At 36.6% G+C, this 25,835-nt stretch overlaps 1 protein-coding gene across 1 annotated transcript; it reads left to right on the forward strand.

Moving 5' to 3' along the window:
• Positions 1-2,557: 2,557 nt before the first annotated feature.
• LOC131162257 (uncharacterized) lies at positions 2,558-18,094 on the forward strand. The gene is made up of 16 exons (XM_058118561.1): positions 2,558-3,155; positions 3,372-3,433; positions 3,530-3,597; positions 4,498-4,619; positions 8,372-8,477; positions 8,572-8,623; positions 9,666-9,783; positions 9,914-9,944; positions 10,044-10,067; positions 12,485-12,609; positions 13,260-13,341; positions 15,102-15,224; positions 15,321-15,374; positions 16,482-16,551; positions 17,258-17,291; positions 17,450-18,094. The coding sequence occupies exons 1-16, from the start codon at positions 2,954-2,956 to the stop codon at positions 17,806-17,808; spliced, it is 1,632 nt and encodes a 543-aa protein (XP_057974544.1). The 5' UTR covers positions 2,558-2,953; the 3' UTR covers positions 17,809-18,094.
• Positions 18,095-25,835: the final 7,741 nt, after the last annotated feature.

Here is a 25,835-nt window from a genome sequence, read left to right on the forward strand (position 1 = left end):
CGGTATTTGCTCATCGACGAGGCTTTGAATTTCATCGACGAGGCTCTGAAGGATTTCGTTGACGAACGTGACCCTTCGTCGACAAACCCAGTTCATTTTGGGTTTGGGTCTCTACATCAATCGTATGAGTTAGTATGGAAATATGCATATATACAACCACACACTGTTGTAACACTTTCTTCCTTATTGAGAGGTGTCTCACCCTATTATACAACATTTGTTTTCAGGTCCATCAGTACGTTGGTCCTAATAGCTAAAGGAACTGGAGAGATTGTATTTTGGTTTAGCTTACGTAAGCGTTCGAATCATGTATTATACTTAGATGAAGATCCTTTCTGGAGGATTGTAATAACAGGATTTATTCTATGTTTGGATTTATGTACTTGTGGATGTATTAGTAAGCTCTGGCATAAGTCTAGTAGAAACTCCAATGAATGTTATGTTTTTTCGCGACATTTACATTGTAATTATGTATGGTTTACACCCGTAGGTCCCTGTTTAGGGCGAGTTGTCTATGTATCTTGAACAGGTACAGGTATTTTGTATAAGTGAGTCACACCTAGGTCCGTATAAAGGGACGAGTCGTTACATGGTACCTTGCCTACTTTCCTGCGTGCTTGGTGTGAACCATTACCTTCTCTCTATAGTCTTACTAGAGGTCCTCTGCTCACTCACCCATCAAATTGTAATGGATTCTCTTCCCATACTCTGTACGCACAATATAGCAAAGATCTCAATTAACTTTAGTAGGGTGACCTCAATCTCTATTGGCACAAACCCATGGGATTTTATATTGCATTCGACCTTGATGTCTTTCAACCTATTAAAGGCTTCCGACAGCTCAATATTCTCAGACAGACCTCAAGCTCTATTGGTCTATTTCTCATAGGGAGGCCTCAAGCTTTATTGGCTCTACCCTTTGGGACCATGGATGGCATCACAGCGGCGATATAATTCAGCCTATTTAAGGCGGCAACTCAATACTCTTTGGTAGACCTCAAGCTCTATTAGTCTACTTCCCATAGGGAGGCATCAATCTCTATTGGCACTACCCCTTTGGGATAATGAATGACATCACGCCCTCGACATGTTTCAGCCTACTAAAGGCTTCCAATAACTCAATATTCTCTAATAGACCTCAATATCTATTGGTCTGCTTCCCTTAGGGAGGCCTCAAGCTCTATTGGCACTACCCCCTGAGATTATGTATGTCATCGCACCCTCACTAAGTTTTCAACTTCCCAATCCTCCTTTGAATACCGCAAGCTCCGTTTGTCTTTCTCCTTCACGAGATGGGAGATGACATCATGCCCTTAATGTATTTCAACCTATTTTCGAGGCTTACAACTACTTCATACCAGGGATTTTCATACATGGAGTGACTCATTCCAATTCCACAATTGTATTTTCAAAATCAATTTTCTCTCGAGTCATCCCTTGCCTTACATGCCTCCCCATTGTTCTATTTTTACAAAATTTTAAATTCTCCTTTTCCAACTCACAGTGTTCACGCCCATCGAACTCACGCAAACCATGTTATGATACCAACTGTCACCGACTGCCAATTTCAACCCAATTAACGGGCTGCGCGAGAGGCTCACCTTCGACAGAGTCAGCAAATAACACACATTCAATCCGACTATCATGAACACGCGAGAGGTTTTCAAAAGCCATCATAGACATGAAATATCAGTTCTAACAATAATGAATTAATGAAGACAAACGATCTTCACACTCAATGACATGTGGAACTAGTTGTTATATTCAATCACTAAGACAACCACGCAAGCCATCATCCGAGTTATTCAACATCCAGTATAAAAATCCCTGACGAGGGCAAGTGAAGATATCTCTTCTCCCCATTTAATCGAGGTCACACTATCAACCCCTAACATTGAGTATTGAAAAATGAACGGTTTATTGATTAAGATCCATTTTATCTTTAATTAGATACGCTAAATACTATTTTATTTTTGTCATACCATATTTCTTACATCTGGTCACTCTTCCAAATTAGTCAATAACTTTGACTAAATATTCATGATAAATGTCAAAACTAACTTAATAAAAAAAATCTCACTTAGTCAAAAATAAAAAAGAATATTAAATAAAAAATTTTGCAATTATAATTTGTCATGTGAATATTTTGTCTAGAGTTAATTATAATTATTAATAATTTCCTTATATATAAAAATATATTCATTAATTTAAATTAATACTTAGAAAAGAACGCACTAACCAGTGGTGCGTTATCTAAATATGAATATAATTTTATTGATAACAATAGTCCCATCACCTACTTTTTATAATGGCTAATAATTTCGCACCAAGCGACTTTTGACCGTACCCGAAGTCGAAATGACCAAAGAACTCCGACTTTCAGCAATGCCATCGAAACACAGCGGGTCGTTTTAGTCATTTTATTCTAAACAGAAACTTCTTCCCAAGACCTTTTTTCAGGCAGGCCACCTGACAACTCCCTTATACCCCCGCAGAAAGGAAAAACGCACAAAATCTCCAGACAAAGACTCCAAAAAAAAATCAAAAACAAAAACACCCAAAACATTAAAAGCAAGAACAAATAAAATACGAAACAGAAACAGAAACAGAAACAGAAACAGCAACAAAAACAAAATTTAAAATCCATCATTCCTCTCTCTCTCTCTCTCTCTTCGCAATTTATTCCCTTCCCTATTCTCGGAAAACGCAAACTATTTGTTTTCCCCTTTTAATACTTCCCTCAGGATGAGTTAGGGTTTCGTTAGCTTCCCCGGATCTACGGCCAGACGCAAACCCTGACGCCCTGATCCTCGCCACTAGCCGTTGCGCTCTCATTTCCCGCCCGTTTGAGCTTCCTCTCCACCGTCGATTACCCGGATCTTGATGTTTGGCCGTTAAATCGGTCCCTTTGTGCGCAGGCTTTCAAAAATTTGGACCGTTGAAGCGAGCGGAGATGTCGGCGGTGGAGGCGGAGAATAAGGGCGGAGACGAGAAGTCGGAGAAGGTGGAGAAGGGAGGTGAGTTGTTGTTTTGTGGCTCGACGAGTTGGGACGCCGTCGGCCGACGCAAGAGTCAGTTGGATGGCAATTTGGTCTCGCCCTCCAGGCTCCGGCCACTCGTCGGAGTTGACATTCGGTTCGTTGCGTCGGGTTGTGGTGAGTTTCAACGTCTGTTCTTTGATTCATTATTATGATTTTGTTTTTAATTTTTTTGCTGTAGTCTGGTTGGAGTGTGAAACTTGCTGGTCTTTAGAGTTTATTGCCTTGGTGTGTCGGTCTGTGATCGAGTGACGGGACCTTTAGTGTTAAAGCTTGCCGTAAGGTTGGGTCTAATTGTTTTTTGTTTTATCTTCTGTGGTAATGTTGATGTAGTATCTTGTCACTGCGTGGCATTGGATGTTGAAGGACGTTGCTATACATGGGGTCGCAACGAGGCATGATGAAATTTAGCTACCAAGTTTTTAACGTTGCACTTTGCCCTATTTATGTTTTTTATTGTTGTCTACTTAAAGCATCACTCGGTTTCACAGAAGGGGCAACTGGGTCATGGTGATATGCTTCAGCGGGATAGGCCGACAGTGGTTTCTGAGCTCTCAAAGTGAGTTGCTATATTTTGGTTTTGAAATCAATATCGCAGGGGGGATTTTTTTTTTTGGAAAGTTTTTTAGAGGATTTCCGTAGTTCTTGTTATAAGATTTATAGCTTGATAAATTCAAGGTTCACCATTCAAATAAGTGTCTAGGATTCACACTGCTAAAACACTAGGGACAGATTGAGAATATCTTTACGAAAATGTATGGGTTTGTACCTATTTACAAACCGTGCAAGGGAGTCCTTGTTTCTTGGTTGCGTTGATGAAGCAATGGGCTGGGTTCCTTTTAGGATTATAGAGATCAAATCAGTACCAAGAAAAGGGTAGGAAAAGATGTCAGTGAGGGAATATACTTAAAATGGTGTATTTTTCAAACATATTTAAGTAATTTCCTCCTTGTGGAAGAATTTGGTTCCATTTGGCATCATTTTCAGAAGTCAATTTGTATTTTTTTTACAGTTATGGAAAAAAATTGAAATCCACAAGGAAAACACATCTGGACGAGCATTTTTAATTGTTTCCAAATACATTTCTAATTATCGAGCCATTTCTTTTTACATGTTTACGTTTTTTGAGTCATGTCATTCATCACAATCAAACCATGACAAAATTTTTTTATTAGTGATGTAACATCCTAGAATTGGTTAGACTTTTCTCATCCAATCATGCCAACTGTTCCTTATGAAAGGTATTTTTTTTTTTTTTTGTGTGGAATAAAATTTCCTTATCATTTAGCAGTTGCATGCGGGATCCCTTTTGGTCATCTCCCCACTGCTTATTATTGAACTAAGATCTCACGTGCTCATAAAAAGATTCACGTGCTTATAAAATTTTTATTTACTTTTTTTACTTTGGAGTTTTTTTTTTTTTACCCTCCCCCAAACCTTAGTATTGTTGTTGATGCAGGTACAAAATTATTAAAGCAGCAGCTGGTAGGGGCCATACGGCAGTGGTAAGTGATGATGGACACTCACTATCTTTTGGCTGGAATAAACATGGGCAGCTTGGTTCAGGTTCACTGAAAACTGGTAGGTGAAGTTTGAAGGAGTTGATTTCTTGGAAACTCGTGTATGACTTGTATTGATGACATCAAATTTTGCATGAGTGAGTTAAAAATGCATTTTTTTATATTGACCTCTATGTTTTGGGCTGTATAGAAGTGTTATGATTCTCTTCTATTTGACTATAATAAACAGAATCTATAATAAAAATTTATTTTCATCAATAGAGTTAATATTTCTTCTAGAAAGCAGTTTTGCTTGACAATCTCTATTAGGTTGTTCATTTTTTTTAAAAAGAACATCCATTGGGCCATGAATGTGGTGTAATATTTCTGTTCTTTTAACTTCTCTGAGCAAGATCTCATGCTCTATTGTTTAATTGTAGGGTGTTTAATTGAAGGTTTGTTGTAGGGATATAGCATATTGATGTAGGGCATGAACTGCAAGATCTTGGGAAGAGCCATGTTGGAGAATAGTTAAGAAAAATTGGGTTAAGGGATTGTTGGGTTTAATTAGTAGTTTATTATGTATTTAGTTTAATTAGTATAATAGTATGCATATTTTGGGAGCTTGTTTGTAATATTTGTGTAAAGTAGGGGTATGTTTGTAATTCATGTAGTTTTAGGGGTATGTGTGTGATTTTATGTGTTTAGACTTTCTTATAAATAGTGTGTGAAAGCGATGTTGTAAGTTAGTTGATGAATTTGAATTGTTGATTGAACGTGAGTTCCCCCCCTAGTATCTTCTCGCTCCTCCCTTCCTTTTCTCCTTCCTTCCTTTCTTCTAATTTCTCCATGGCTGGCTGCAAAACCTTGATGCTACCCTTGCATCATTTGGTATCAGAGCCCAAGTTCATTCTCCATTCTTCCATTTCAATCTCCCTATCGTTCCCTTCTCTCTTCTCTTCTGCTTGGTTCTTCTCCCCTTCTCTTCTTCTCTCTTCTCTGTTCTGGTCTCCTGTTATGTCCCTAATCCTCTGCTGCCCAGCAGCCTTCTGCTCTCTTCTTCTTCTTCTCTGTTTCCTTCTCTTCTCTTCTTCTTCTCTTTAATTCTCTCCCATAACTTTCTCAACTTTCTTTCTCATTTCTGAAGTTTGTTGCTGTCTCTTGGCGGTTTCTATCCAGCAACTCCCCCAACTACCCATCTTCTTCTTCTCTCTCCTTTAGTTTCTTAATTCTCTCTCCCTCTCTCTCTCACCCTCTCTCCCTATATTTTTTTGAATTTCATTCTTTAAAAAAAAATGAAAGGTAGCAGTTTCTAAACTTTTAGAGAAATTCCAGCCATGTCCCATTTTTTGAAACCTTAGTTTCCGGCCTAGATTCCACAATGCGACCTACATCACCAAAAATAGAACTCCCTAATACCCTTCCCCTCCAATTTTCGTTGCTGTCTGAGCACCAGAGGACACTCCACGCACTGGCCAAAACATCTCCCGCCATTGGCTCTTCAAAAGCCCTATCCTCCTATTCTTTTTTTCATCACACCACCACCAACACCGTTGTACTCCCCATTCATTGATCTCCCTTCATCCCAAAAATCGTTGCTAGAAAGTCCCCGCTGGCAACTCACGTGTCCCACGTGTCGGGATTGCGAGTGGGATTCTGCTAGACTCTCCTCCTCCTCCTGGAATCGTGAGAAATTGGTTCCCATCCCAGCTATAAGAAATTGGTGTTTTCTCCACGATATTTTGATATGCAGCATGGTATTTTGATCATGGACACAACATAATGCAAGCAGGTGCAATAATTTGACATGGAACACTAGATATTGGAGAATTATTGTATCATCAGCACTTTGGAGCATGGAGTTGTCATTGCCAGCATAACAAATCAGTTTGCATAGCTTTGTTTGTGAGTTTTCTTTGTGAATTTGTTTCATTTCAGCAGGACAATCAATATCAAAGGTGAATTGAAGATAGTTTGTGAGAAATTGGGAGCAAGGCTTGTTGAAAATTGTGTTAAGGGTTGTGATATATAGCTGCAGCATATATATATATATATATTTATATGCATAAATTCAGCAACATGGTGACAAATTATAGGACAAAGGAATGCCATTTATCATACCCAAGGTACAATTTCAAGCTTTTCAGCACCTTTCTCAAATGCGGAGAAAAGGTTTTGCAAAATCATCATTGATGGAAATTGTCCAATGAATTTGGTTTTCATAAATGGAGTCGTTTGTATGCAACTTCATCCGGAACCTCACCCAAAGATTTTTGGTTCCCATACAAATGGGTGAATATTTGGCTAATGTTTGGTGTGATATCCTACCTATGAAGATTGGCCATATACTCCTTGGTTCTCCTTTGTTGGATGATTCAAGTGTGACTCAATGACATGAGAACACATATGCCTTTCACTATAATGGTAAGAAAATTGTTTTGAAGTCCGCTCTACCAGTGATCCAAGACAAAGAATATCATAATTACTCAGCTTGAAGACAATATAAGGAAGGAAATGAATATGTTTGAAGATATCCAAAGTCCTTTAGACATTCCAATGTTTTGTTTGTCATTCCTGACGTGCTTATTGATGCCAGTTCTCAATTCAAGTCTATGATGCTGCCAAAGGATCATGTTTTCTTGTATCACTCAACCACTGCCTTTCAAAGAGTCCAAGTTTGCTTCACACTTTTGATTCTTCAACATTTCAAAATTTGAGGCTGAATTTTTTCTATTTGGGGGAGAGTTGATGTAGAACAAAGACGCAAGATCTTGGGAAGAGCCATTTTGGAGAATAATAAAGAAGAATTGGGTTAAGGGACTGTTGGGTTTAATTAGTAGTTTATTATATATTTAGTTTAATTAGTATAACAGGCTTGTTTGTAATATTTGTGTAAAGTAGGGGTATGTTTGCAATTCATGTTTTTTAGGGGTATGTGTGTAATTTAATGTGTTTAGGCTTTCTTATAAAAAGTGTGAGAAAGTGACGTTGTAAGTTAGTAGTTGATGAATTTGAAGAGTCGATTGAACTTGAGTTCTCCCTTGGTATCTCCTCTCGCCTCCCTTCTCCTTCCTTCCTCTCTTCTAATTTCTCCATGGCTGCAGAACCTTGATGCGCCTGCATCACATATAGATTGGTTGTGCTTTATTGTACGACCAAGCAAAACTACATGCATGTGAATTATCCTAGATGATCTGAGGATGTTGAGATGGGTGGGTTGTAGTAAGCATATAATTTTTGAGAACACAGTTTAATGACATGATGGGGTGAAGGTTGATATGGTTTTGTTCTGTACCATGTGAACTTACAACTGCATGGCTTAGGTTTAGAATAACATTCAATTTGATGGATGATAGATCCCTTGATTTCAATTGGTATAGGAAATTCAGAGAACTTATATTTTGTTCTCTCCTAATGATTTGCTTGCGTAATTTAAGTGCAGAAGTTAGTTTAACTTGTTTTTTAGTGATTTCAACCATCTTACTTTTCTTGTTCTTAGTTAATTTACGTGGTTGTCATCAAATGAGGTGGCAAGAGAATATTGGGCAACTCTGGTTTGTGCTTAGATATGTCTTCTTTATTTTTGGTGCTGAAATAACGCTTTTTACTGTAAATGACTTAAATGCATAATTTAATTGCAGAAGTTAGTTAAACTTGTTTTTTAGTGATGGCAACCATTTTTCTTGTTCTTAGTTAATTTTTGTGTTTATGTTATCAAATGAGGTGGCAGGAGAATTTTTGGGTAACTCTGGTCTGTGCTTTATTTGTATTTTTTATTTTTGGTGCTGTAATAACACTTTTTACTGTAAATGACTTTTTGTTTATCCTTTGTAGAGATTGAGCAATCTCCTGTTCGCTCTCTTGCTACTCAAGTTAAAAATGTTGCTTGTGGGGCTGATTTTACAGTGTGGTTATCTTCTGTCGAAGGAGCTTCTATATTGTATGGTTTGTGGATTTATATGTATTTAAGTTTTAGTCAATCGTTTCTTCAAATTTGCTAAATTTTAACTGCTGAGCTTTCTTTCGGTTTTTAGAACTGCTGGTCTTCCACAGTATGGTCAACTTGGTCATGGAACAGACAATGAGGTATGTTGGAGAAAATATACATTTTTATATTTAGCACCTGTGACCTGTGCATGCTTTGACTGTTGTCGGATGCCAATTTAGGTATCCTCAAAATTTATTTATTTAATTAATTAATTAATTATTTTTTGAAATTAGTTAGAGTTCTTTAAGTCTATAGGGAAAATAATCAAATAAAAAAAACAAGGAATTTGAACCTCAGACAAAAGGATCTAGCTATCGCCTAGTAAAGTAAATCTTCTTTTACTCAAATTATCTTTGCCATCCTTAAAGCCCCATAATCCATCCTTGACATGTCTAACTACATTGTCAATTGCAACAAGAAGGAAATGTTGAGTATTTCAAAACTTTTGACATTCCTAGGTGTCTGAATGTGATAAGTTGTTGCCTCGCAGTTAAACTGTCACACATATTTCTGAAGAGATGTGCTGATTGGAGATGAATGATTGGATTCTTTCTTTCTTTTTTTTTTTTTTTTGTGACCATGCTTCATCTTTAGATCTTATTTGGGATATGATAGTATACTTGACTTCATTGTGGGTGTTCACTTTTGGATCGTTCGGTAATACATTCTCTAATATTCAGCAGGATGGGCTTGCCCTTTTAGCCTAGTTTTTGGGTTCTTTGGTTGTAGTAGTTTTTGCATCTTCCTTTATTTCGTAAAGTGACTCATCTTCTCTTTTAATGAATTTCTTCTGTTTCTATATAAAAAAGCCATCTCAGCGCCTATTGAATCAAAGACCTGGTGAAACGAGTTTACTCATTTAGCTAGATAATCTGCATTCAAAAATAGATGTAGTCACCTTTTCCCTCGTGAATATAGCAAAAAACACAAAGAAAACATTTTATTTTTCTAATTCACCAATTTATTATGCATCATAAACATATCCTGTACAGCAGTTCACTGAATGAAGAAATTTTGTGGTCTCTTGGACATGTGCATGGCTGCTTTTGCCAGTTCTGTCATTGGACTTGAGTCACTTGATGTTGGTTTAATGTTAACAACTTGATGTTGGTTTAATGTTAACAAAATATATGCTTGCAGTACAATACTAAAGATAGCTCAGTGAAGCTTGCCTATGAACCTCAACCACGCCCTAGAGCAATAGCTTCTCTTGCTGGGGAGACTATAGTCAAAGTTGCTTGTGGAACAAACCATACTGGTAAGTTTCTATAATCCACATTTCTCTCTCTCATAGTGTATATGTGTGAGCTTGTATTTATGTGTATGGACATAAAGTGCTTGTTATACATAGCTGCTAATTTTTATTGGGCTTTGTTTTGGATGTCTAGTTGCGGTGGATTCCAATGGCTATGTTTACACGTAAGTTTTTCCAAAATTGATTTATCTGGATTTAGTAGTTCCTTCTGTGGATTTGTATTTATCCTATGGTGGATGAATTTTGTGCTGGAATATGTGCAGGTGGGGTTTCGGTGGTTATGGAAGGTTTGTACTCTGCTCTTTCAGTCTACCATGCATATGTTCTTGTGGGCTTTGCGTTTGTTCTTGTGGGCTTTCAGGACATTTCACATTGAAATTAGGAATAGCTTCCCAAGAGGGGGGGTGAATTGGCTTTTAAAAATTTCTTTTAACTTCTTTTAAGAATCCTTAACTTCTTTAAACACTTAACCAATTCTTTAACTTGTTTGTTTAATTTCACCAATCACACAAGAACTTAGTTCTTTTATCCAATCAATAACACAATTAAACAACCAATCAATTAAACACAATCTTCAAACCAAACAATCAATTTATTTGCCAAGTACAAATTAAACATCAAACAACCAAACCAAGATATAAGGTATTCAGCACTTTGGTAATATAAAATCTTGAGATTGTTTGTTTGTTTATATAAGCCCCGTGATTATGAATTTGAAAACCTTGTGAAGAATGTAATTTAATATTCAACAATTTTTTCACAAACACAATAAAGCTTTTGTAGTCAGCCCCAGATATAAATGTTAATCAAGCCCTGTATATATGGATTTGCTTAATATGATGTTCAATACAACATTCAATCACTTTTTCCAAATATTCAAAACTCAAATAAACTTTCAGTTAATTTATCTTTGAGTGTTTAACCAAGAAACGTACTCCCGTATGGTTTCCGCAAGAAATGGTTTCACCAACGTACTCCCTTTCGGTTTCCGCAACTCAAATCAAAATTAGTCTTTAAGTTTACTTGATTTCCAAATATGCGTAGTTTATTTGATTTTCAATTTAAATCATCCACGCAATTTAAATATGTACTGAAAATAAAGAATAGGGAAAGAGAGAGTGAGACGGAGATTTTTACGAGGTTCGGCTTATACCCAGCCTACGTCCTCGCCTTTGGCAAACCACCAAAGGATTCACTAAACCTGTTCCGTTGACGGGTGGAACAAAACCGATTACAACACTCCTTGGTTAAGGCTAGAGTCTGCCTTCTCCAAACGATATTCCCTCGTTCGGTCACTCCTTACATAGGCTAGAGTCTGCCTCTCTAAGCAATATCCCCTTGCTTAGCCAACGATCCAAACACCTTGGAACGTCAATGAACTACAAGAAACATAAGATAAAATCTACGTACAAGTATACTCTCTCAAAGAGCAAGTTAGTACAATTTCAGCACTATATACTTAAATGTAAAATATCAATAGGAAATAGAATAAAGCTCAAGTGTAGAATTCACCAATATCCTTCTTAGAAGAGGATTAGCAGTAGGAATTCAAAGGAAGAAGGATCAACACTTCAGAGTTCTCAGCAAAAGAATTTTCCAATGAGCGAGCAAGAGAACTTAGGAAGAACAAGAATACTTTCAGCTTCTCAAAACAGATTTTTCAATTCTTAGTTTTTTATTTGTTTTGCAAAACCATGTATTTATAGGCTTTCAAACTTGCAAAAGTTTCCTTAAAGAATTTCCCTATTTATTAGAATATTTAAGGTTCAAACGGCTATAATTTAAAACATTCGAATTTTAAAAATTTGCCCGTTGAACAATTTTTAAATGTCTGACAGCAGTGACCTCGTTTCAGTGTTTTGGCTATAACTTTTTCTATATAACTCCAAATTAGGTGATCTTGGTGTCAAACGAAAGCTAAAAGAAAATCCTATAACTTTCGTGTTTATAACTATTTAAAATAATGAGTTCTTGATAGAGAAAAATTCACCTCAATGCGGCTGTATAAAAACTGACAGCATTTGGGAAAAAAACTCTTTTTGGTGCTCTTTATTCCAAAAATGATTTTAACCTTTTTAAAATAATTTTTGACCATATAAAAATATTATTCAGGTATTTTAAAAAGTATCTAGGTCTAAGAAGTTAACCTAAGAGCTTCAAAATATTTCAAATGATATTTTAAACATTAAAGCACTTACATGAGACTTCTAAAATATTAACATTCTAAGTTCTTGAGTCTTCATGCTTTGTCCTTTGATTGAATCCATCTTTTCTTCAAACTTCCATATTCTTTAAGCTTTATTACTTTGCCTTTATTTGAATCTTTTGACTTTAATATGCTTTGGCTTTCAACAACTTATTCATGTCCTCGTGTTCTTCAACAAGTAATTCATGTCTTGGCTCATTTAAGCTTCATTTGATCCTTGTGAGCACTTTGACCTTGCTTCCATCATATTTGATCCTTGTGGGCACTTTGACCTTACTTTCACATATATGAATCCTGAAATATCATTACTCACACAATTACATTAAATTTCACTTGTTTGTTAGCATCAAAATAAGATAACAAGATTTTAAGCCTTGTTAGGCTAACACACATATTCCTGATTATTTGTAACACGAGTTTTCTTACCTATCTTGTCTAATTATCTTTTTTTTTTCTTTGGGTTTTCATCTAAATGACCACCTGAGTGCTGATTTATAGGCTTGGACATAGAGAGCAAAAGGATGAATGGGTTCCTCGCCGTGTTGATGTCTTTCAAAAGCACAATGTTCTACCACCTGAGGCAGTGATTTCAGCTGGTGCTGTTAATTCTTCGTGTACTGCTGGTATGTTTTGCATTGCCTTTCTATTTGTCCAAGTTATTGTATTACCTTATTGTACCAAAAGATATGCTTTCCATTGTCATTGGTTATATAGAGAAGAGTTAAATTTGTCATGTCTGCCAAACGTCTATGTGTGGATAAGGGGTGATATAAAGTTACTAATTCTTAGAACAATTATTCAACACATTCTATTTTAACATTTGTACTTCTGGAAGAATGGAAAAAGGCTGAAGCTTGAGTTGTAAGCGTTGTGTACATAATGCTTCATATAATTTTGTTTAGAAACAGAGTTTCTCTTGTAGATTATTCAACACTTAATCAGCTCAACTGATCTTTATCCCACCTGTTGAAAAGCGAGAAGTATCTGCCAAATTATCATTCTGAATATCTCAGATAAATTTAGGGGATATCTGCCAAATTCACGCAAGTCGCGGGCAGATTTTGAATGAAAGCTGAGTAATAGACCTAGGTGGCTAATGGTGTTAGTTAAATCGTGGAAGGAACTGTGTGCAAACCCAATCAGTTCTTTCTGATTTCAGCTAGTTGATTGTTTAGTTTGGAGCTGATTTCTTTTCATTTTGCAAGCTCTTTATCATGCCTTTATAACTTGGTATCATGTATCGAGTTTTGTGTTTTCCTTTTTCATTCTCCAGGTGGAGGGCAGTTGTACATGTGGGGCAAAATAAAGAATGCTGGGGATGACTGGATGTATCCTAAACCTCTTATGGACTTAAGGTTGTGTTCTGAGTCGTGGTTATGTTACCTCTGCCCTTGAACTTGTATAGTTTTCATCTGTTTGTTTGTTTTGTTTTGTTTTTTTTTTTCTTTTGAAAACACCTATTTTTGGTTTTATTATGTTTATACTTAATTACATTGATTTAGTTTTGCGAATATTTGATATTAAATATTTCTGTTGTATTTGCCTTTATTTTTCTATTGATTGTGACCTAAGCCTCCTATAAAGTTAATATGTTGACCAAGTCCTATATTCAGTCAGTTTCAACTTTCATTTTTGAATTGGTTTGATAATCTGTTATATTTCTGCATAAATATTATGGGTTGACATACAGATGTGTCACGGTCCGCCTCTTTTCACACCGTTGTGAAGGGCCGTGCGGCGCTAGCTAAAGCACTTTTGCTTAACTAGCCAGCCTATCATTTACCAACATTCATCCATAAAGCACTTTCATTAATATTCATTCATATAGCAGCGGAAATAATAATCAATTCATGAAAGCCGTGGCAACCAAGCAGTAAACATTGAAGCAAACGTAATTCATTAATAAATCCTCCGTTGACATGTTGTACTTGGCGAGGGAGGCAAGTAGGCTAAGCACGTTGACAATTGCTAGTGAGTTTTACAATGATTGATGAACACTCACCCTCCCCTAAAGAGGTTTTTATGTAATTATCATCCTGACACTAGGAAACATCAAAGTGACCGAGGAGTCATACTGCTTTATTTGGCTTACAAAGACTCTACTAGCAGTAATTAACCCTACATTAGTATTTACATGATGGAAACCCATCCTAAGCATATGAGATAAGCGGTCACAGGCAAGCATAATGCCCTGAACAAGCTTAGCTCGTGACAAGATGCTTGAACCTCAGCCAAATGAAATTTTTTACGTTCAACTTTGAAGAAATTTTAAAAAAAGTTATATAAGAAAATGAACATATCCCAACTCAAAATGACAGTATCTTTGTATCATGGAAAACTGTGCCATTTTACCAGGGACTTGTTGCTTTGTTGTATGAACTCATAAGAATTGGCATACTGATACATAGATCTCTCAATGCAGGTCAGGGAAGTGACTCTGGTTGTTTTGGTTTAGTCATTTCATTTAAATTTTGGATTAGATTGAAGAACTTCTCTTTATTGTTTTCATCATAGTTGAGCTGCATATTCAATCCTGGTTTCTTCCCACATTTGGTTAAATGTAATGCTTAATGATTTAAAATTTGCTTTCTGATCCTACTTCTTGAACATTGTGATTTACATTTGATTTGGCTTTTGACGTCATTCTTCCTGAGGTTTTTGGAGTCATTGACACTTGCCTGCATGTTTGAAGTTTGTATCCTCTTTATATTTGTGTGGAAATGCACCCTGTTTGCCAAGTATTCTCGGGTGACCAAATATTGGTCCATGGCATGAGACCTGGTGGGCAACAACAAAGGAAGTCCAACTGTATTTTATGTTTGTTTTCTCTTCTTTTTGTTCAATTTAACATGAATTATAGCTAATTTTTCTTTTTGGATCTGAACTACATTGCGCATCTTGCAACTTCCATTCCATTGTTTTCAGATTTTTTGCCTTGAAACTGATCCCAATGAGCTGATTTCTGTTGCAAACTTTTCTCTTTTATTCCCTTTATAATTTTACAGTGTGTGCTCTCCCTGTAAGAGTCAGGAAATTTCAATTATACATTTTAAAATTTGGTTGACATTATAACATGCTAAATTGACAAGCTTCCAAATCTTACTTCATTTTGCAGTGGCTGGAATATTCGCTGCATGGATTCAGGCCAGATGCATCACTTTGTTGGTGCGGATGCCTCATGCATAAGTTGGGGTCATGCTCAGTATGGAGAGCTGGGATATGGCCCTAATGGGCAGAAGTACAATTCTTCACATGCAATATTGTTCCTTCTCGCTTTTGCGCTCTTTATATTTCCTCCGTGTTCTTCAGTTTGATGTTTGTTTCTGCTCTTCAGGTCTTCTGCTGTGCCCAAAAAGGTGGATATCCTTGAGGGCATGCATGTTATCAGGTGGGTAGCCAATATCACTTTGTGTGCACCATGGTTTTAAAAAATCAGCCTTTACTGTTTATTTCGTTTGATATGATGCCATACCCAGACTCCTGATGAATTGCTTTTTAAAATATTTTACGCCAATTTAGTACTCTTGAAAATTGTACAAGCTTTTTAAAACTTGAAACAAAATTTATGAACTATATTTATCATATTTAGTGTGAAATATCCAAGTAAAAATCAGAGATGAACAAAACATTGGTTATGTAGAAGAGGAAAAATTCAAGTTTAGAAAAATTTATTTCTACTGATTAGAAATTATATTTGTAGCGTGCACCTACATCTTTCAATTGCTTGAAAATGTAAAACTGCAGGCAGGCAGTCTCGAGTTTCTGCTCCATGTGTTCATGCTTGTATGTGATTATGCTATGAATTATGAAATATAAATATGTTTGTTTGCTTCTGTTTCGTTGTTTTGTGATTTCTTGGTTTATATTAGATTTATACTCAATATAATATTTATTAGTAACAGCTGAGAGGGTTTTTTCCCTTTAGCAAATAAAGAACTGTTATATCATTCAACATGTTAAGCATGTTGGAATCAAAATAAGACATTAGCATGTAGGGCAAAAGACACTGGCCTCCTCTGAGGCTTTGCAAAGAGACACGGACCTCCCCAGCGTTTCTTACAACCACAGACTTCCTCTGTGGTTTCAAACATCCCACAACCTCCCCGACATTTGATTTTTGGATGTGTATACCCCTCAAAAAGTTTATCTTTTGCCAAATATAAGGGAAATTCAATGTCTTTTGATTGATTCTCCATAGTGGTCTGGAATTTTTGGAACCTTAAGGGAGGTCCTAGGATTTTTTAAACCTCAATATCATGTAAAATTTTGGAATCTAAACATGTGAATCTTTAACTTTGAACAACTAACCCCATTAATGAATACACAGATGCAGTATCCGTTACATGTTTGTAATGCCTGAAATGGCAGCAACAGTTTCTGTGAGATGAACTTCCATTGATCTTTAAAACTATTGTGCAGGCCTGAACATATTTTATACTTGAAATTTACTTGCTGAGCTTGATTACCGTTTCACCTCCTAAATTTCTGCTTGTAGTGTTGCTTGTGGGCTTGGCCATTCCATGGTGATTGTTGACAGAACAAATGTTGTTGATCGGCTTGATCAGGTACCTCTAGGTTCTACATGCATAATTTTGTTTATATTAGAGGTCAAGTGCTTTTCTTATGCTCTTCAAATGTAGTTAATGGTCTTAAATCTAGGGACTCACCAGATCCTGTGAAATTGTTTAATTTCAGACCACCATAAATGCAAGGAAGATCCAGTATATCTTTGATTACATAAATTTTATATATATATATATATATATATATATATTTTTTTTTCTCTAGCTAACTTTTTAGTAATATGCCAGGAGGAATTTGTAAAAGATTATGTTGTTTTTGGAATATGAAAGTGTGCTACTTTTGGTTATTTTTATTATTTTTGTTGGGGTGGAGGGGTGTTTAAAAACATTTATTCTGCAATTGGGAGTATGGAATTTAGACTTTGAATTTGAATTTGTATGGATTTGGGTGAAACATAGTACAAAATTGTATTGAGTTTTCCAAACCCATGCAAATACAAATTAGAGCGCCGAAATCCATGCTCCCAAACTCTACCTTAGTGTTGGAAACAGAAAGTTCACATATTTATACCTACACTTTTATGCATAAAAGCTTGTAGGGAGACCAACTTCAACCTGATCTGCACATGCTGGGTAAAAAAGGCTCGGAGTCCTGCGGGCCTTTTGTATTGATACTGTTGCTGTGTGATTCTCATTTTATGTTAATACTGCACATAATTTCTCTCTAATTCTCGTGTGTTTTCAACAGTTGGATGTTTTTGATGGCAAAGCTTCTGGTGAAGGTGTGTTATGGGGCCAAGTTTCTGTACAGAAGGATGGAAACTTGACCCCACATTCATCTGTTTGAAATTTGTCTGTTTTATACCTTTAATTTTCTTTTCTGGTATGGTGATGATGAACGATTGAAAATTTGTCTGACTTATTATTATTCTTGGTACAGGGAGTGAGGAGCCTGAGAGTGTGACTGCAGTTGCTAAAAGAAGTTCAAAAAAGGGTACTCCTAAAGCTTTTGAGAATTCTGAGACTTCAAAGAAGAGGAAGAAGACACAAGATTCGTCGGACTCAGAAGAGGAAGAGGAGGATACTGATGATGAGAGTGATGGTGAAGAACAGGCCAATGGGAAAACAAAACGGAAGAGGCAACAGGGTGGAAAGGCTTCTGGTAGAGGTCGTGGTCGAGGCAAGGGTGCTAAAATGCTCACACCAGAGAAAAAGAGCACTGGGCGTGGGCGGGGTCGAGGGCGTCCACCTGCTGAGAAGAATAGTTCGGGCAAGAGAGGAAGGCCTAATAAGCGATAACTCATGCTTCCCCCCAATTCTATTTGGAAATTTTGTTATTAGCTAGAGAAGTGTACTTTCTAGCGATTTTTATTTTTTGCCATTCCAAGTGAGAAGCTTGCGTGTCTGCATCTGTTGTTTGATGGAAACAACCTTCCCGGGCTAACATTTTGGCCTTCCTGAGGATTTGATTGTGAGGACGGAGAAATTACCACATGTTTGAGCAGTGACTTTATATGGGCATTTATTGTTCTAACTCCCAAGATGATAACTGTCCTTCAATTTTAAATGGAATACTTGTTCAAAATTTTAGTTCGAAATCCACAATGGCTAGCAAACCAGGGTAACACGCTCGAAGCCATGGGCTGAACTTCATGCTCATTCAGAGGGGGACTAGGCCTGCTAAACCAGTTGCTCTCTGGGGAAGGGCCCGTCTCATGGTGCAAGTAACATTGGAGGTACATTTTCCCTCTGACTTAAGGGCCCATTGAAACATAGAAAATATGAGGGAAGAGAAAGGAAAATATGAAAAAATTTAATGATTATCAAGGAAATTTAAAAAGAATAAAAAAAAATAAATCGGTATATAAAAACTTGGTTTTGTGCATCATTTATGTTTTTAATTTTTAATTATATTAAAATAAATTTTTATTTTTAGTAGTATTTGATATATATATATATATACAATAAAAAGTGAACTTATTCCTCATTTTCCTTTCTTTGCTAATGTGTATTTTTGGCTTTCTGTGTCCTCCCGATGACTCGAGATGCGATGATGGTTTTATATTTCCTATCATGCACTGAAAAACAACATATTTTGTGACTGCACGTAAATGATCTTTGCGGATTTTCAGCCGTAACCCACCGATGACTCTGTGTGTCAAAAGTCAAGAAGCACAACCATCATGACCCTGTGCGGCAGGGCAGGGCAGGGCATGAATCATGCTCGCCGTCCAAGGATATGGGTCATAGAAGGACTCATTGCACGCTGAATAAAGCAAATTACGTTTTTCAGTCACTCGGTGTCGGGCTTTTTTTCATGTTGAGACGCTACAACGAAGTTATCTTCTTTTTGTCTTCCATCGAAGTCTATCTATAATGACGTGATAGCTTGATCGGTTGGAGTGATAGCTTGATGGGTTAATTTTCCAACTAATGGCCGCCGCATGTATATATGTATAAAATGAGATAAAAGTTTATGAAAAGGAAGAGAATAGTAGAAGACAACATACTTTTTAAGTATCTGTGGGGAGGGGCATGGGGAATGCTGCTCGAGGCAAGTGGGACGATTGGAAATAACTGGCCGCACAATTATATATATGGAAGATTTCATGGATAAACAAGCAGTGGACTAGGGTGGAGAATCGAGGCAAGTGGGACGATTGGAAATAACTGGCCGGCTCAATTATATATATGGAAGATTTCATGGATAAACAAGCAGTGGACTAGGGTGGAGAACCCTTTTAAGAATCACAATTTTTTTAATTTTTTTAATTATGTGGAAGGTTTCATGGATAAACAAGCAGTGGACTTTGGTGGAGAACCCTTTAAAAATGATATTTAAAAAAAAAAAAAAAATCAGGCGGGAGAACTAGGGATGAGTTGGGGAGGCATTGTTGAGATGAGAGAGACCGTTGAAATTCAGAAGAGAGAGAATTTCATAGTGCCTGGACAGAGGGTGAGAACTAATTTCGTGTTTGATTTGTAAAATGAAATGAGATAGAAAATGGATTATTGAAATGAAAATTTGAATGCCATAGTTGACACAATCAAGAAGTAAATTCAATTTCATACTAAGTGGAGATGTGCTTTGAGTGCGTTATACAATTGTAGAATATCTTTAAAATTAGAAGGAACTTTTTTTAGGATGGTTGTGGGACTAGCTATATCATATGGATTAAAATGTTGAGCAATTAAGAAACAACATATCCAAAAAATAAATGTTGTCGAGATGAAAATGTTAAGATGGATGAGTGAGACAACATGAAAACATAAACTAAGGAATGAACATGTTTGCAGTAACTTAAGTGTAACTCATGTTGAAGATAAGATAAGAGAATGTTCAAATGTTTTGGACATTTGTAAGTAGGTCAAATAGTGCCTTCATGATGAGGAGTGTGCTACTTACAAGGCAATGGGAGGGATATAAGTAAATCTAAAATAGCTTAAATTGAGATAAATGAGCAAGAATTTAATAACCTCATATTTGTTGAAGAAAATTGTTCAAGATTGCGTAAATTGGCAGGAAAGGATTTATGTAACCGATTCATTTAGTGAGACTCAAGGTCTGATTTGTCATTGTTGCTCTTGTTTTTGTTATTGCTCCCAATTTTATTCTAGCCCTACACACCGAAGATACAACAAAGAGACTTTAAGAAGGGTTGAGCATCTTTACCGAGTGGGAAATGGGGCTTTGTGCGTCACCTTTACATGCGCGTGCACACAAGCACACACACTCATTTTGCTTGTATATATGCCTAAGACATTCACCTTAATTAGTTTTACCTTTGCAATTAATTCTTCTCCTTGTGCCTCACCCATGCTTTTTAAAACATTGAGCATAACATTATGAAAATATTGCAAAAATCTCTAAATAATAAGCATTATGTATAGGAGAACTTTGTATATACAATGATATATTATGTGCTATTGTTTTTTACCCATCGATTCCCAAATTTAATTTAACACTTCATATCTCATACTTGATTTCTTTACACAAACAATATAATTAAGTTTATGTATCCAAGTCTTGGATGAGTACTTATGAAAATGACTTTATATATATATGACTTGTGGTTTGAATAACTTATTCTTTTCTTAGCTTATAATTCAAGTAAATTAAATAATATATTTTTGACAGGACAAAACATATCACTTCCTCTAAAGTTTTACAAAAAGATAGATATCTCCCCAGAGATTTACCAAAAAGATACAAACATCTCCCAAAAAATTTATCTTCTTGTAAGATATAAGAGAAGATTTGTGTGTTTTTGACAAATCTCAAGGGAAGTCCTTGGAATTCTTGAAACTTCATGGGGATTTCTGAAATTTTTGAAACCTGAGGAAAGGTTATTGTCTTTTTGCCAAATCTCATCAAAAGAAGTTAATATCTTTTGTTATTTTTAATAATATATTAGGAATCATAAAATCCTCTTATAAGTCATTGCAAATATGTCTTAAGATTACTACCTTCCTCTTAATAATAAGGATTGTAGATAAAGAAAAACAAAACACGATATGCACATTTATCTTCATATACACATGATATTTTCTAGCCAAAAGATAAGGTGAACTTTATTTTATGCAAACCACCTCACTGTTGATTCCTCCATTCTTCATCCCATTTGAAAATTCCCAATCTAAAGAGTAAAAAAGATTCGAGAGAGTTCGTTCCATCATCATGGCTTCAAGATACATACATCCTAGGGCAACCAATTCGTACCATTTGTCATTTCTCAATCAAAATCAATCTTGTTGGTAATAACATATAATATTTTTCGTTTTCCAAAGACTTATTCTTATGCCTAGTGCATATATTCACATAAGCAAAGGTTTTAGATTGAATTAATAATGTTCCCATCCATGGTGCACTTTTCAATTGTTTCTCAACAAGAAAACAAGGAAACTATGAGACATGAGGTGTAGTCTCATTGTTTCCTTACCATTATTTTGAAGCAAGGAATTAGGATTATGAAAACCTTCATCCTTGAAATATGTGTTAAGCTAAAATGAAAACGAAGAGTATTGATGAGTCTTGATGAGCCTTGATGAGGATGAGTTACGGATGAGGATGAGCTAAGAAGCCAACTTTGATGTGCTAGAGTAAGAATGTCGGTGTGCTAATCCATCCCATGGAATCCCATTAACATACCTTCCTTTACTATCCATCCCACTCAACTATATAATGAGAAGTGTGTGTGTGTGAATGTGATGTGAGTGAGTGTGAGAGTAATTGTGCTGAAGGTGTGAAAGAGAAAGGTGTGAGAAAAGGATTGAGTTGAGTAATGTCTCTTCCTCTTGTATTTTTTGCTAAGTTATAGTGAAATTCGGTGTGCCCCATGGACATAGGTCATATTTGTAGTGACCTGAAGAATAATAATATTTAAATAATAATGAGGGAGAGAAATGGAAACAAAAACAGAAACAGAAATAGAAACAGAAACAGAAGGAGACAGTAGGCTTCATCAACAAACGCTTCGTGTTCATCGACGACATTGCATTTTAGAAGTAATAATAATTTCAAGAATTTCCAGGCTTCGTCAACGAATTCAGGGATTTGTCGACGAAGGTCTTCAGGCCCTCGTCGACGAGGTCCTATCTTGTTGACTAGAAAATACCGAAAGAAGGATTTGGGCTACTTTGAATTTCGTTGACGAAGGGTAAGGTTCGTCGACGAAGGGTAAGTTTCATTGACGAATTTACTTAAGGACTCGTCGACGAGGTGATGTGTCTCGTCGACGAATTTGGCCCTATAAATAATGCAAACTTGGATTTTTATTCAATTTCAGTGCTTCTCTCTCTCTCTCTCTCTCTCTCCTATGGTCTCTCTCCCTTCTCTCTTCAATTTTGGCCCCGCCAGTCGCCGGATCGACGATCGAAAGCCACCATAACGTTCCTGGCGAAGTTCTCTTCAAGTTTGCTGGGGCGGATCGTCGGTGGGATCGAGTTGGATTTCATCCCAAATTTACGGTAAGACTTTTTAGTCAATTTTTGGCCTTTTGACAGTTATAGGAAATGATGTAGGCAATGAAATACTGATATTCTATTTTGAAAAATGTTGTTTTCAGGGTATTGTGTAGGAAGCCCTGAGGGTGTTAGGCCAGTAAACCATAGGGGCTTTCTAGTAGTCAGGTAAGAGAAATATGTTATGCTAGGTAGTTCTAAAATGATTTCCCAGTATAAAATGTATATTTTTGGTCGGTTTATTATTCACAGCAGGACATTATATAGATTATTAATCATGAATACTATGTATTAAATCATTGTGTGGCTTGAGAATATAAACACAGTATACAAGTATGTTTTACAGTATTTTCAGGATATGATTTACAGAATACCATGTTTATACAGTTTATAGTACCATGATTATACAATTTATAGAACCATGATTATACAATTTCTAGTACCATGATTTACAGATTTCAGTTCAATTCAGAAATACAGTTGACACAGTTACAGTTTATTTCAGTATCATGGTTATTACAGTTATTTCAGAATCATGGTAAATCAGATAGTTGTATATAGAGATATATTATATAGTATCAGACCCTGTTGGACCATACAGTTATAGAGCACGGTACCGTAGCTACAGATATTTCATTTATGAGTGCAACCACTTATTTAGATAATACGTGGTAGTAGGTCGATCGTATAGTGCCCTAGACGTGGATAGGATCCCCATCAGATATGGGTTGAGGAGGGCAGATCAGACCGAGGGAGTATAGTGATTTACCCTGGTCGGCCAGCCAGTGTAGATCCCACCTACGGGCTGCACAACCCTGTCATGAGGGGTTAAATCATGACACACAGTTATCCACAGGGAAAGTTTTCAGTTACTATTACGTGTATACAGATTTACAGAAATAGAGAATATACTTATGTACATTAGAAGTATTTTGAATAGTAACCTACAATATGGTTATGTTAAGTAACATGGAAAGGGTGGTGGATTTTATTACTTGTACTGTATTTACATATCCAGTTATACATGATTATATAGAAACAAATTTTCATATTATTGTAACTCATTTGCCATATACTAGTAATAGCATATTTCATCTTACTGAGCGTTGACTCATCCTAGTGTTGAATCATTTTTTAGGTAATTCAGGTAGGCAAGCAGACCAGGCTCGGAGATAGAGGGGCTTCAGTCTTGCCCTGAAAGTGAAGTGAGTACTGTGAGAGTATTTTTATATAACCCTAGCTAGTTGAGGGTGTTTTGGGAAAGCATATATATATATGTATATTTTGAGGATACGTTCTAGCACTTTGGTATTGTATATAATTATATATGGATATATTTATTTGATTTCCGCTTCTCGCTGCTTAGGATAATGATTAAGTTTACCCTAGTATGGTATCAGAGCATGTTAAATGTCATATATATATAACACCTAGTTAAATAGCAGGTCGTTACAATATTAGACTGAACCACGTTAAATATGGTATTCTTATTTTGCGTGTTTATTTTTACTTGTGTGTGATTGTTGTTCCTAGATCCCTAACAATTGGTATTAGAGTTAGATCAGAGCAAAATAGGAGCCACAATCCAGTATCTCAAAATTGAGTTTTGAGCACACCATCGTATTCCTCTCAACGAGACGAAGCCAACAATGCAAATTAGAGCTCGAATAGAGGTCCCACGAGCCCGCACATGGCCACACGCACCTCTAGGAGTCTGTAGCCTCTTCACATGCCTCCATGCGCCACCAGACGCACTCTCACACGCCATCACACGCTGAACAGCTCATGGCATGTGTTCTATCAGTGCCACATTAGCAGCCGCGTCTGTAGTCGCATTTGCATCTAGTCAGCGCCTCGTCAACACTGAGTCAGCAATTGCATTAAAGTTGTGTCAGCGCCTCATTAGCAGCCGCATTAGTGCCATATGGCATACAATCAGCCGCCACGCCATCATGCCATAGCAGCAATCTGGGACCCATCGTGCCACGACAGTAGCTGGGACCCACCGTGCCATGTTAGTTGCCATGTCAGCATCTGGGACCCACCGTGCCATGTCATCAGCCACGTAAAGCAGTAACAACGTTAGTAACAGTTAACGGCGTCAACATATTCCATTAAAAGGGAGTATATTTCGTTGAGTTTAATGAAGTTTGACTAGGCTTTTTGGAGCCATTTTAGGTCTGTTTTCCAAATGAGTTGAACCATTTCAAAGGTTTTTGACTGTTTCAGATCCAATCGTGCTGTTTGTTTGAGCTGATTCCATCTTTAGATAGGTGAATCGAGATTTCAAATGAAAAGAGCTCAAAGATCTAGATGTTTGACGACACCAATTTCGGTTTCTAGAAAATGCAGATTGAGAACTACTTGTTTGGTAATTAGTTGTACGTACCATTGAAGGGAAATTCAGAATCCATGAATGAGAAGGAGTGGGAGTTGCTTGACCGGAAAGTTCCTAGAGCTATCACGATGATGCTGGAAAAGTCTATTGCCTTCAATGTCAAGTACATGAAAACCACCAAGTCTCTTATGGATGCACTTTTCAACATGTACGAGCAACCATCAGCCGCCAATAAGGTACACTTAATGAAAAATTTATTTACCATGAACATGTTTGCAGATGAAAGTTTTAGTTGACATCTGAACAATTTCAATGACCTGTCGGATCAACTTGTCTCAGTTGAAATCACGTTTGGCAGTGAAATCTGTGTCTTACTGATTCTTAGTCAGTTTCTAGAGAGTTGGAAAGGTATCGTTAGTGCGATCAGTAGCTCCACAGGAAAATCAAAGCTGAAATATGATGAGGTCATTAACATGATTTTGGGAAAGAGATCAGGATGCAGTCAAATAATGCTTCCACTTCAAGTTTAGCCTTAAACGTGGAAAGTAGAGGGAGAGATTCATGGAAATGAAGCATGCATGGACGATCAAACAATTGTGGTAGATCTAAGTCCATGCAGTCTAGATCTAGAAATCGTAAGGGTTTTCATGGAACAAAGAACATTAAGTGTTGGAATTGTGGAAAGATTAGGCATTACAGAAACTAGTGCAAAGGTCCAAGAAAAGAATATGAGGTGAATATAGAAGTAAATTTTGCTTCAGAAAAAGGTGATATGTTGATATGATCTTTGGAGAGCAAGGAGTATTGGGTTTTAGACTCTGGGGCCTTATTTCATGCCACTTGCAGTAGAGATTGCCTAAAGGAGTATACACCAGGTGACTTCGGGTAAGGTATACATTGGTAATGATCAACCTTGCATCATAGCTGGCAAGAGAATTATGAAGATCAAGATGAACGGGTCCGTATGGAAGCTGAACAATGTCAGATATATTCCAGACCTGGGAAATAACGTGATCTTAGTTGGATA

This window comes from Malania oleifera, chromosome 8 (genome assembly GCF_029873635.1).
Source record: "Malania oleifera isolate guangnan ecotype guangnan chromosome 8, ASM2987363v1, whole genome shotgun sequence".
Lineage (NCBI taxonomy): Eukaryota > Viridiplantae > Streptophyta > Magnoliopsida > Santalales > Ximeniaceae > Malania > Malania oleifera.